This window comes from Lichenostomus cassidix, chromosome 2 (genome assembly GCF_008360975.1).
Source record: "Lichenostomus cassidix isolate B80296 chromosome 2, HeHo_3.0, whole genome shotgun sequence".
Taxonomy (NCBI): Eukaryota; Metazoa; Chordata; class Aves; order Passeriformes; family Meliphagidae; genus Lichenostomus; species Lichenostomus cassidix.
This window is the reverse complement of record NC_139482.1, coordinates 79710047-79722999: the sequence shown is the minus strand read 5'-3', so window position 1 is coordinate 79722999 and position 12953 is coordinate 79710047. Positions and strand designations below refer to the sequence as shown.

At 44.1% G+C, this 12953-nt stretch overlaps 1 protein-coding gene across 5 annotated transcripts in view; it reads right to left on the bottom strand.

The window, feature by feature from the left end:
- Window positions 1-12953, bottom strand: part of CTNND2 (catenin delta 2) — a 638189-nt gene that overhangs the window by 273695 nt on the left and 351541 nt on the right. For 4 of the 5 annotated variants that reach the window (XM_085052133.1, XM_085052132.1, XM_085052134.1 and 1 more), the window contains 2 exons: window positions 10974-11146; window positions 1951-2518 (listed from right to left, as the gene is read on the bottom strand). In XM_085052133.1, coding sequence (XP_084908259.1) covers window positions 1951-2518; window positions 10974-11146 — 741 coding nt within the window. The remainder of the gene's footprint in view (window positions 1-1950; window positions 2519-10973; window positions 11147-12953) is intronic. The other variant, XM_085052136.1, reaches the window with a different exon arrangement.

The window sequence follows — 12953 nt, the reverse complement described above, 5'->3', positions numbered from 1 at the left end:
TCAATAAATCAGGCAACTCCCTGCAGTAGGCTTTAAAAAGATGCAGGTTATGCAAGATGAAGAAGTCTTATTGAAAGCTTTTATTTAAAGGCAATCCAAGAAAATGAATGTCAGTTCCTTAACTATTTTTCAAAACGAAGTAGAAAATCCTATTAGGAATGTCTATAGAAGCACTATTGGCTAAGAAGGCCAAAATAGCCTAAATCCACATTTCAACTTGGATCTAGCCCAAGATGAGCAGCTTCTGTAGCACTTCAGAGTCATTGTGCTGGACCCTAAACCCTACATAAAAAGTTTTGGACTAAGCTATCATCACAGATTTGATGCTGCAATTCTATAAAAAATGCCTTCTTTTAAAAAAAAACAAAAACAAACCCCCAATACAACACAAACTCCAATGCTAACAGTTGTACATAAACAGAAAAAAGTACTGTGTCTGTTAAAAACTTCCCGAAATGAAGATTTCTATCCTGGAACAAAGAAAGATCAGGGAAACACTAATAGCTCATAGCCACAGGTATATAAGTTTTAAAGTAATTTTTTCTCTGTTCCTTTGATGCTGACAATCCTGCCCATGACTTTTTAGACTCAAACTTTTACTATAGAATGAAGTTAGAAAACTCCCTAAAATACGAAGTCTGTGGCAATTCTAAATTTCCACTGTACAAAGGCAGTATTAACACTTGTGGCCAACAGTGTGCTGGACTACAGCAGGGAGAAGCTGTATTAATTTAATTACTAAATAAACCACTCACTATTCTGAGACTCATTATTTGAGAACAGGCTTGATATAAGCATCCCAAGATCTTGCTTTTACCTTAATTTAATGATACTGCCACTTGTTCTGAAATTAAAATATGGCAATATATATATACATACACATATATACATATGCGAAAATATAAAGTTTTAAAATCCCTGCCCTTTAAATAGGAAAAAAACTCCAGCAAAAAGTTTTTGCAAGGAGATAGATCAAAACTGTATTTTATTATTAGTCAATTCAATCTGTGTGTTTAGACACACTGGAATTATATAGGACGCTGACAACAGCTGGAGTGGGGGAGGGGAGGTGGGCGAGAGGAGAAAGGGGGGCGGTGAGGTCTTCACTCCAGTAAGAAACTTGTGTACCTGACTGCTAAACTCAGCCAAACTTCTTCATGTATCCTATTTATCTTCAAATCTATTTATGTCACACAAGAGAACATATGAGCATAGCAGCTGTTACTATAGCAATGAAACTGGAAATTTTGAGAACACAAAAAACCCACCCCTGAAGGATGCTCAGTTTAGCAGAGATGGTTTAGAGAACAGCGCACCAGTATCTCACTTCTAGATCTGCTCAAAGTCTGCATTTACAGAGACACTAAATCAGCTGGAACAGCCTGCTCCCCAAAGAGCACTCGGAGCCAAATCACCGCTACCTCTTACTCGGCACGACTCGGTACACCGCGACTTCCCGCTAAGTAACCCCAAACTTGTCAAGTACGCCAGAGCCGCCTGCAAATCCGGGGAAGAGCGATTCCCTGCAAAAGGCTCAGCCGTTCTGATCGCGGCAGAGGAGAGATTCGCCATAGTAACAAACCCCCCACCCGCACCGTGGGTCACAGCAGGGAGCAGCGAGCCCCGCACCCCCTGCAGCACGCACACCTGCCCGGCGCCGGCAAGGAGGGACGGGCCGGGAGAACTCAGGTACTTCTGCTCCGGCAGCGCCAGGCAGCCTCTCCGGGCACGACCCGGGATGAAACCCACCGCAATTCTCCCACAAACCGTTCTTCTGTCAAACACACCCTGCTCGCTCCGTCCCTCCCGTGCTCGGCCGGCGGCCCTGGCACCCCGCCTCTCGCCGCCGCTCGCCCCCCGCCGCCTCCCCTCCCCTCCGCGGGCGCGGCGGCACCGCGCACCCCCGTCCCCCGCATCGCGGACCCGAGGCGCTGCCGGCCGCGCTGTTACCTGCGAGGGAGCCGGGTCTCTGCAGGGTGGCGGTGGCGTACAGCTCCTGGGAGTGCTTGCTGTACTGATCGGCAGCGTGAACCAGCCGCTTGGTAGGCGACAGGGTGGCGTAAGTGCCGATGGTGGAGCTTAACTGGTGGATAGGAGAGGAGGAAATGTTAGACTGGACGGTGGGCGGGGAGGTCACTCGGATGGGGGACGGCGACAGTCCCGCCGAGGAGACGACGATGTTGATGGGCGAGCTGGTGCTGTAGGACTTGGCCAGGCGGCTGGGGGACTGCTTCGGGGAGGAGAGGCGCTGCGCGGTGGCGTAGGCGGCGCCCTCGGCGGCGGAGCCGGCCCGCGGCAGCTTGGTGGGGGAGCCGCCGGGCTGGGCGGGCAGCGGGGAGCTCACCCGCTGCGCCGGCAGCGTGGAGCTGGCGTAGTAGAGCGCGGCGGCGTGCTGGGGCTCGGGCAGGTGGAAGGCGCTGCCGTGGCTGGGCGCGAAGGGCTCCCGCGGCTGCGGGGCGGCGGGCGGCGGCGGCGGCTCCGGGCCGCCCGGGTGGGCGCCGCGGCCCCCCGGGCCCTGCTGCGGGAAGGAAAGGCAGAGGCGTCAGCGGGGGCGGCGGCGGGCGCCCGGCTCCCCCGGCCCTGTGCGGGGCGGGGGCGGGGAGCCGCCGGCCGGAGCAGCCCCCGGCCGCACGCAGCCCCTCTCTGACCTCAAAGCAGGCCGGCACCCGGCGCCCGCGGGATTACGGGAGTCGTTAATCTGCTAAAGCGTTCCCGGCCTTTCGGGGAAAAACACAGCCGCTGCCTCGGGCCGAGAGGCGTCGAAACTCCTCCCGACGGCTGAAGCCGGCACCGGGCCGTGGGCACAGCGCTCCGGCTCCGGAACGCGCTCGCCTGCCGACCCTCAACTAGGCAGGGTTTAGCCCCGGCTCAAATACTTACATACACCTATATATACACCCGCGCCCCTTTCTTCTGCATACATTGGAGAAAAGCAGCCGAAGGCATGGAAAAGCCTTCAATCGAGTACCTTTCCTCGGTTTGCAGCAGTCTGTGTCCCTACGGGGAAAGGCAGCGCACCAGGAGATCGCTGCCCCCTGCGCCCCCGACCTGGGTGAAGGGGCGGAGGGAGGGCAATCCGCGGCTGCTCCACGCCGAGCCCCCCCGGGCAGCACGGAGAGCAAGCGGCCGCCTCGTACTGATTTGCGCGGCACGAAGGGGAGGGGGGTACGTGAGGAGCTGCCGGGGCAGGGCGCTACCCTGGGCCGCATCCAGCGGGCAGTCTGCATTGGGATGGAGACAGGGAGCTCCCTGCACCGACCCGCTGGCCGCGGGTAAGGCAGCTCTGAGTTCCTTCTAAGACCAGTAACTGAGGGGCGCTGGGGAAAGGGAGCGAGCGAAAATCCTCGGGAGATGCTGCCTATGAGAAATTTTGGATTTGTGCCTGAGCCGCTTCTGAAGCCGCAGAGGATGGAGCTCACACACAGGCGGCTCCCCCCTTTTTTTACAGGGGATCTTAGGCTAAAGAAATCATCTGTGAATCTGATAACATTAAAACCCTCTCATAACTGCACCCCGCAGTGAGTGAGAGCTCAGCGCTCTGTTGGTAGGTGCACTGTTGGATTCAGATACTGGTTTTTTTCTGGTTATGTTTACTTGAAACCTCAGAAAGTGCTCCAGATCCTCGGGAGTTGACAGTATAGTTTAAATCGGTCTGACCAGTGCTTTGCCCAAACACACACACACCTCTCTTAGCTGCTGATTTCCATAGCCAAAAGAAGCTTTAAAATGTGAATAATGAATTTTGTGACTCAATTCAAAGAGGTGTTGTGAATGCCAAGAGCAGCATTGTTATACAGTGAATAGCACTGTGGTTTTTCAGTAGCATCCTATTAAAAAAACCAAGTAGGCAAATGCACCATGTTCCTGGTATGAAATCTGATTTATTTGCACCCGGATATTCAATAAAGAATTTGGTCAGGAATTGGGGACAAGGTAACTAATCGGAGCAAAAAATAAACAAGGTTCAAAATGCCAGAAATGTGTACTTCTTCTTCCTATGTACACCCACTGGAAATATTTCTGTCTTTTTTTTTTTTTTTTTTTTACTTTTGGTGCCTGCCCCTCATCTTAAATGCTTTGCATCTGGGAGAAGAATACGTGTTTCCCTAGACAGAGACAAGAAACTAGGCTTTGGAGGAGCTGCTCCTGGAGCTTTGCTTCCAGTTGATAGCAGCATGGAAGAAGCTATCAGTACTGACAGCATTCAGGCTTCTCAAGAGAGTACTGCCAGACCCAAACCTCACTGGCTTTGGGAGGTTTTGCACCTCACAGAGCAATGGCTTTACCCATAAATGAAATATAAACTGTTCCCCTCCAGGTGCTCTGTATGGTGACTGCCAGGTGAGCAAGTGGCTCACAGACAGAAGCACCTGCTCTCTTTGGAGCTGGACTGTTCTGATTGCAGCAGCAAGTAACAAACCACAGCTTCAAGTACAAACCTTGACATTATCATAAAGGGCCAACAAGTTCATGTTGCTCATTTGAAAACAAAATTCCTAAAAAAAATAGGAAGGAAAACTCTGGGAACATCAATGAACTTTTAAATGCTACTTTCATGCTGAGGTACTTACCGTATCTGCTTTAAACTGTAAAGAAGGACTAATCTGCAACTGACTGTCCAATAATGTATTTGACAGGAGTATAGTTCTCATTTTCTACGTTCACACTATATGGTAACAACTTTTATAAAACAAAAACAGGCTGGAAAGATTTAAGACAACATGGACAGAGCAAATTTTGCACATAACAAAAGGTTGTTCAAACCAGCTACATTATCAATATTTGTTAATAAATTTTACTTTTTGGACTGCTAAGTGGCATAATAGTAATAGTGCAAAGTGGCATAATAACAATAGTTTTGTAATAAACACTGCTCCAAAGTACAGTCTTCTGCAATGTTACAAGTGCACCAGTTACTTCTTCAACACACTGCTAAGGCACTGGTAACTTGAACACTTTACTGTTGATCTTAAGGATTTTAGGCAAGCACTGTCATCTTGTATACAAAATTTCTTTTTCTAATCTACTTCTACACTGTTTGATGTGTCAAGGATTTAGAGTAATTAATTTCAAGTAAACCAATATTATCCCATATTCCTAATAAATCTCTATAAAGCTGCAGGCATTCTGCAAGCACTAATTCAAAAAAAAAAACCCCAAATCCCATTTCATGATCATTTATTACAGGGAACAAGGTGTAGTGGTGGGACACAATAATTAAGTGCTTAATTAAAAATGCAGTGTATAGCACTTCCTAAAAAGCTAAGCATTTGCTCTGTGTGAAGGAGAGAGCTTCTGGATGAACAGATTGCAGTGAAAACATTATCATGCAGTATTTTCTAGGATGTGACTAATCTCAGACCTGTCTTAAATGTACCATGAGGTTCTTAGGTTTTTTCAAAGGGCCAAGTGTGCAGTAATGTTCTCCACACGTTTTCAGAGACAAAATGTGTTTTAGTGTCCTACTGTGTTTCTCCCTGTCTGTTGCTTAAGACAGCCATAGAGACATGTCATTGTTCATGTTGCAGTGTGACATGCTTCATATGGAAGAATGCAATACAATGGTATTTTTCCCTCATTTTTTCCATTTATCCATTATTGTTGTCAACATGACAAGAACCCAGGTTTAAGCTAATAAATGGAGAGCAAATTTGCTTCTCAGTAATTATATTCTCTAGCAGCAACCTACTTCATAGATGTGAATAAAAATCAAGGACTTTCTTACTACAGCCCTATAAATATCTATTCCAAGACACAGAGGTTTAATTTCCTTGGCATCCTAAAGGAAAGTAGCCTTGCCTATATAGATTCAATATGGATATCTGGTATATCCTTTTTAGAAGCAGGAATGTGTGAAAAAAACATGAGAACATTAATACAGCTATAAAAATATTTTCTTTCCCATTTAATGTTACTAGGAAGATAATTTTCTACTGATACAAAATGACATCTTTAGAGCTTCATACAGAAAATTACTGAGGGTATCCAGTTAGGTTATAGGAGACCAGAGAACAGTCTAAGTGTTGTTTGCCTGTTCATTCAAGCATTTAATGCCCTAAATTCCAGGAAATGAGGGGGTTTTGGGGCTTTTTTGGTTGTTTTTGTGTGGGTTTTCTCGTTGTTGTAGTTGTTTGTTGGCTTTTTTTTACAATTCCAATTGAAAATTTAAACTGGAACTTATAAAAATGATTAAATAAAAGACTGCAATAAAAGGTTTCTGGTTTATGGAGTAGAATTGAGAAGGGCAAATAACTTTGTTGACTTATTTATTCTGCAGAAAATTTTTCATGGATAAGGAATTACAAAATCCTAGATGGCTAGACAATTTATGTAAAACTTTGGGTTCAGCTGCTAATTATGAATCGGTATATTGATTCTTGGAGATTCAAGACTCTGCTCCCAGAGAGGTTGGAATAAGTCTGCATGCCCATCTTAGGTCTGGATGAACTTTAGTTTAGCAATAAATGCCAGCAGCAGTTTTCAGCTTGCTTTGCTCTCTGGAACTTTCAGGGATCTCTTTGCCATTAAAATCTCAAATAAGGTCACATCTGATGAATACTAACATAGTCTTATACAGTACATTATGGTCCATGAGGAGACACTTTGTCTTGATTCTAGGGAGGATCTTCCAGTTGTATGCTCAATTCATATGGAAAACCTCCCTTCAGGCTGCTTTGGTTTTTAAATATTGGTGTGTGTTGATAGCTTTAGGCAGAAAACTTTATCATCCTTACTAGAGTTTTCTAGAGACACTCCAAGGATGCAAATCTGTTTCACAATTTCAGTGATGCTCTGAGCTTTTTCAGATACTGCAAGACTTGCCAGTCTGTTGAAGGCTACTTTTTTTTCTGTGAGCCCAAAGACCTTTCCATTAGGCTTCACTCAAGGTATCATTCTGCTGTGGTCTGATGCCTCTATGAAAACTCTTAAAAAGAGCCGAAGAGGGCACGGAAATTGCTTAACATTCTCTTGTCTTGGGATGCACACTTCAGTCTTTGGTCTGGACCTGCAGAGGGGCCTTTCTTCTGCAGGACTGCTTTAATGTCATTTTTAGGTTCCTGACTTGACTAGGAAGATGCTATTTGACCTATGTTTGAATGCTCTTATACAATAACAGATGCCAGACTATACCTCTGGATCCCTCAAATGTGGCCTATTCCAATCATCTCTTTCTTCTGATTGTGTTCCATTGTTCCATTTCAGAATTCCAATACTATTAGGAAAATCTGTCAGTCTGCCTGACCCTAATCTCAAAGGTCACACATATAGATGAAGGAAGGTATTTGTAATCTTCTATATCCACAAAGAGCATTGTGTGAGATCTTTTCAGAGGGTCCAGAGATGGTCCATCTCTGGTTTTAAAGCAGCAATGAAAGCTACAATTGTTACCTACTGTAGGATCAAAGCAACATTGCAGATCTCCATTGACGTAAGCTCCACTAGTGAATTGTTCTCTGAGTGCTGTAATAAGAGTAATCTGTCTTAAGATTTCATCTTGTTTCCTTTAAGCGAGAAAAATTCTTATGTTCATATTTGAAACCTGGTTTTAAACACATCATCATCAGCCATACTCTACCAGAAGTGAAATCCTTATTTAAGCTTTTGTCTGAATTATCTTGTGGCCAGTATACAGTTTCTGCCTGACAACTTAACCAATTCTAGCACTCATCTGCTAGTGAGGTGTGGTGGTCTGATGAATGACAAACTTATGACTTGTTTATAGGAAAAAGGAGACAAGTTAGAATACTAACTGCTAAATGGTTTTTCAATACTTTTCAATCATCTTTATTTTCCATCTACTTTTTGATTTTTAGGGTTTTCCAATTCCGTGCCAGCTTTCAGTGCAGAGGCATCAGATGCACAGGGTAATATTCAGCAGCAATTTACCTGTGTTGCTGCCACAGCCTCTGAAAAGACTGCAGCATTACCAACTAAACAAGTCCTCATCCAAAAGGTAAACTTCATTTCCTGTCCCCTTGCAAACACATGGCAGAGCATGTGGGAAACCACTCTTTGTAATTAGTATGTGCTATGCTTTATACTCCTGTGATATCTCTGCAACATAAGATGACCATTCTCAACACTGCAGTAAACCTGGTTGTTCATGAATTACATTGTCCAAAGAGAAGACTCATTTTTGAGCAAATCATCTCCAAAATCTGTTTGGTTTTGTTTTTATGTTTTGTTGTTTTTTTTTTTTTAATTAGAAGCCACTACAGCCTCTTCACAAATAAACTTCAGCAATTAATAGAAGACATATCAGCATCTGGACACTGGGTTTGAAAAGCTGTTTTCAGTGGGGAAGCAGAGTAATTCCCTGCCAAAAGAGCAGTTTTTGCTAAGAAATCCTATCCCACTAATATTTAGAAGATAAAAGTTTTGTGTTCTAAAGTAGTCAAAGCACTGGAAAAACTCTATGATCTATAATGAACTCCACCAAATTGACAAAAATGTTAGATTGCACTTTGCAGCACTATACAGGAAGTCCCAAGACTAATTAGTTTCTCTTTTTTATACAATTGCATTTTCACAAATTGTTCTTGCTGTCACAGCTGGCCTTGGGACTATTTACATTTTTTTTGCAGGCATTTGGACTATCATTCATGTTGAGAGACAGCTATATTCCTTGCACACAAATATCAAAGGAAATTATCACAATCTGAGAAGCTTCAGCTCCTGAGGCTTATTTTAATTATAACAGGTATAGCAAAACAATTCTTAGGATTGACTTTTCTTTCCCCATAATTGTGGGATCAGCAATGGTCATATTTAGCATTTTTTAGTTTTGACTTTTGAATTTTCCTCTTCCTGTTTACCTCTTTTAAAACTTCTTTTATATATTGTTATGGTATTAACTCGTAGTTTATGTGGCAGTTTGTTATTATTTTCAAAATATGTTTTAATTCATCTGAAGTTGTCAAGCATCCTTTGCAGGATCATGGTGTGAAAAATTATTAAATCCTCAATTATTTTCCTGCAGGAATATCTACCCTACAATGTGGAGGAAAGAAAAAAGAAAATCTATTTTCTATCCTCTAATACCAAGAAAAACAAAGGATAGGAAATGTTGCCTTACTAACTTACTAATTACCTTTCTTAGGAAAACCAGTTCTCTCTGAAGTAGATGGTTCATGGGAGCTTCTCAGTTCTAAGCAATGTCTGCTCAGTATAATTTCAATGAAAAAAATCTAAATATTTTTTCACCCTCCATAAATTCATCCTTTTCTATCAATGAGTAAAAGAAAATATACATTAAGGAAATATCTATTTCTAACCTCTACATAATTGCACAATTTTCCTTCCTGCCTTTTTTTAAAACCAGATTATTTCTCCTTCCCGTCTCACTTCTACTTTGTTTTTTTTCTGTTGCCCTCATAACCTGCTCCCTTTTCATCATCTTACTTTTTCCAGCCTCCTTGAAGACTCCATCACAGTCTTCCAGGCCAACCCCCAGGGTATGATGGTTTTCAAAACGCACAGCTCCAGATGACAGTATTTTCCCTGAGAGAAACTTGCAGTTGATGGTATGGTTGGGTGCATTCTTCACTAGGTAAAAAGCTGCCTGGATGACTCTGCCTAGAGAGTGGTGGTGAAAGGTGCTGCATCCAGTTGGTGGTCTGTGAGTAGAGCCCCCAGGACTGGAGCCAGTCCTACTTAATATCTTTATCAACAATCTGGACAAGGGGATGGAGTGCACCCTCAGCAAATTCATTGGGCAGGAGTGTTAATCTGCTGGAGGGTAGGCAGGCTCTGCAGAGGGATCTGGACAGGCTGGGTAGATGGGCCAAGGCCAGTTGTAAGAGGTTCAAAAGGCCAAGTGCTGGATTCTACATGGCATACTGATGGCATACTGGGTTAATGCTGGGACTCTGTTCTCAGAGGTCTTTTTCAATGTAAAAGATTCTATAAAAAAATTACCTATCCAATTTGAAATTTAATTTAACTGGGCTTTATTTCATTTTTCAGTCTTAGAGGATAGGGAGCTTTTCTGAGCAAATTGAGAGAATAGAATATTGTATGTCTCTCAGTATCCTACAAACTGTGCAATGAGTATAATACTTGAAATCTCTTAGCAATTTAAGGCTTTGAAATTTAAGTAACTACTCTCTTCTACAGAATCCTGAACTGCAAAATGTCCTGATGTCACACTGAGATGGTCTGCTTTGCTGGGATGGTTAGCATCAAAACAGAGAAAATAACCTGTGTTGACCAACGCAACCTAGTCAGACTTCGTTTATGTACAGAGGCATGAATGTTTCTTGAAATTTTTGTCTAAACTGAAGCTTAACTTTCTACTGAGAGGCTTTGATATCACAGTGAAAAGCACAGAAGGTGAGAAGGTTACTTTTCAGAGCCAGGAGAGATGGTTTAGACAGGTAGAGGGATTTACAAAGTTTTCATGAGTATCTGAGACAATCTTTCAAAATGTTTCAAAAGTAGAGGTGACTGACTGACAAACTGCTTGTCCTACAATATGTGGTGAAAAAAATGTTTCTTACATTGAGATTAGGCCATAGCACCACGTGATGCATGGTATCCCAAGCAGGTTTCACATCTGGTGTCGGCCTGGCTTTGTTTTTGTTTCCTGGCACTTACTGCTTTCAGTAATGTTCTCAGACCAATGCTGGCAGGTCCTAGACCTTAGGGTGGACTCCTAACCAGCAGAGTCACAGAAATTTGCTTTGAAAATTAAATGCTAGAACATGCTGACACCAAAATATATATGCAAGTAAGTAAGTAAATCTGGCATGCAGATATCCTTTTTAATCAGGATTACCTTATTACTATGCAACTCAACCCACCAGAGATTTACAAAAAATCAAGATGGTAACTCCACCCTGCTGCAGGTGTGTTGAATGAGACAGAAAGTAAATGCTAAAGTTCAGGTGTGGGCAAGCACCGAACAGCTCTTTCCTGGGAACAACCCCACACAGTTTCAGGTGTGAGAGACCACGATTGCTTAGGACACATACCTGGCTGTAGCTCTGGATGGCACCTCTGGCCTGACTGCTGCGGGATGGGAGCTGGGCGGACGCTGTTTCACCCAGGGCGAGGGTCTGGTTGCTGTGGTAGCTGGCTGAGTACTGGAAGGATCCTTCAGGTTTGGAATTGAGCTGGAGTGCACTCTGGGAGAGGAGGCTGGGCCCTGTGGAGACAAGATTTGTGAGCAGTCAGAAAGTCTCCGTGAAAGAGCATATCTGTATTATCTGGGAGCCTTGAAATTATCATATGTATCTGGCTTCAGATTTTCAGAATTTGACTTTTCAGTAATAAAAATACATACATTACTTTGTTTCTTTACCACTCAGTCATTATGTTCAAGCAACAGACCACATTGCTTTGTTTGCAAGAAATGTATGGCTTTGACTGGCGAAGAAATTCTATGCCTAAACATATCCAATCACACTATTTGATAAAGAACTCTTGCTTTTCAACTCAGAATACTTGATGTGGGTTTTTTCCCCCTAAGGATAAACCTTTTTTATTTCACTTAATTATACCCAGTTGTTCTGCCTGGGAAATGCTATCTTGCTACCCTGAGCCCCCAGCACATTAGATCTATTGATTATTGCCACTGTCCTGTACACACGGTGATGTAATACTTTGGTGCCTGCAGGGATGGATGGCAGCTTTTAAAATATTAATTGCCCTTCTCATCATGCAGGACACACCCTGATCTCAGCGAATCTTTGAGGACTGTTTTGTCAGCTATCTTATCTTCCCTACCACAGTGTTGCACAGCAGGAGAGCCAAGTACAGGCAGTGAGCCTAAACTTGGGCTGCCAGACTGAAGGGCATGTCAGGACCATGAACACTGGCACTTTCTACAGTTATTTAGTAGTTCTGTGAAACTAAATCATGTTCTAATGTTCATTAGGTTCACGTACAAGTGATTTAGTTTACCATATGCACATAGCAAGTTTCCCAGTTTTTACCCTGAGACCATATATCAGACACCCGCAGCAGATTTGGAGACGACACCAAGCCCAGTGGTGCACTTGACGCACCTGAAGGACAGGATGCCATCCAGAGGGACCTGGACAAACTTGAGAAGTGGGTGCATGGGAATCTCATGAGGTTCAACAAGACCAAGTGCAAGGTGCTGCACCTGGGTCTGGGCAACTCCTGGTACCAACCCAGGCTGGGGATGAACAGATCCAGAGCAGCCCTGCTGAGAAGGAGTTGGTGCTGATGGATGAGAGGCTGGACATGACCCAGCCATGTGCACTCCCAGCCCAGAGAGCCAAACATGTCCTGGGCTGCATCCAAAGCAGGGTGGGCAGCAGGGTGAGGGGGGGGATTCTGCCCCTCTGCTCTGCTCTGGTGAGACCCCACCTGCAGTGCTGTATCCAGCTGTGGGGCCACAGCACAGAAAAACATCTGTTGGAGCAAGTCCAGAGGAGGGCCACCAAGTTAGATGGAGCACCTCTCCTATGAGGAAAGGCTAAGAGAATTGGAATTGTTCAGTCTGGAGAAGTAAAGGCTTTAGGGTGACCTAATTGTGGCCTTCCAGTACCTGAAGGGAACCTACAAGAAAGATGGAGAGAGACTTTTTATAAGGGCATGTAGTGACAGCACAATGGGTTCATATTGACAGAGAAGCTTTAGATTAGCTATTAGGAAGAAATTCTTCCCTGTGGTGGTGAGGCGATAGCACAGGTTGTCCAAAGAAGCTGTGGATAACCGATCCCTGGAGGTTTTTAAGGCCAGGTGGGATGGAGCCCTAAACAACTTGGTCTAGTTGAAGATGTTCCCCTATCCCCATCTGGGGGGTTGGAACTATGTGATCTTAAAGGTCCTTTCTAACCCAAACCATTCTGTGATTCTATGATACATGAAGAGCTGCGTTAAAGAATACACACTTAATCCTTTCTCTGTCTTTACTGATTTTAGTCTCTTTTAGTGTCTGGGCCTAGGATGTGAATCACAAGAGAAGGGAAAAGGGTTATACC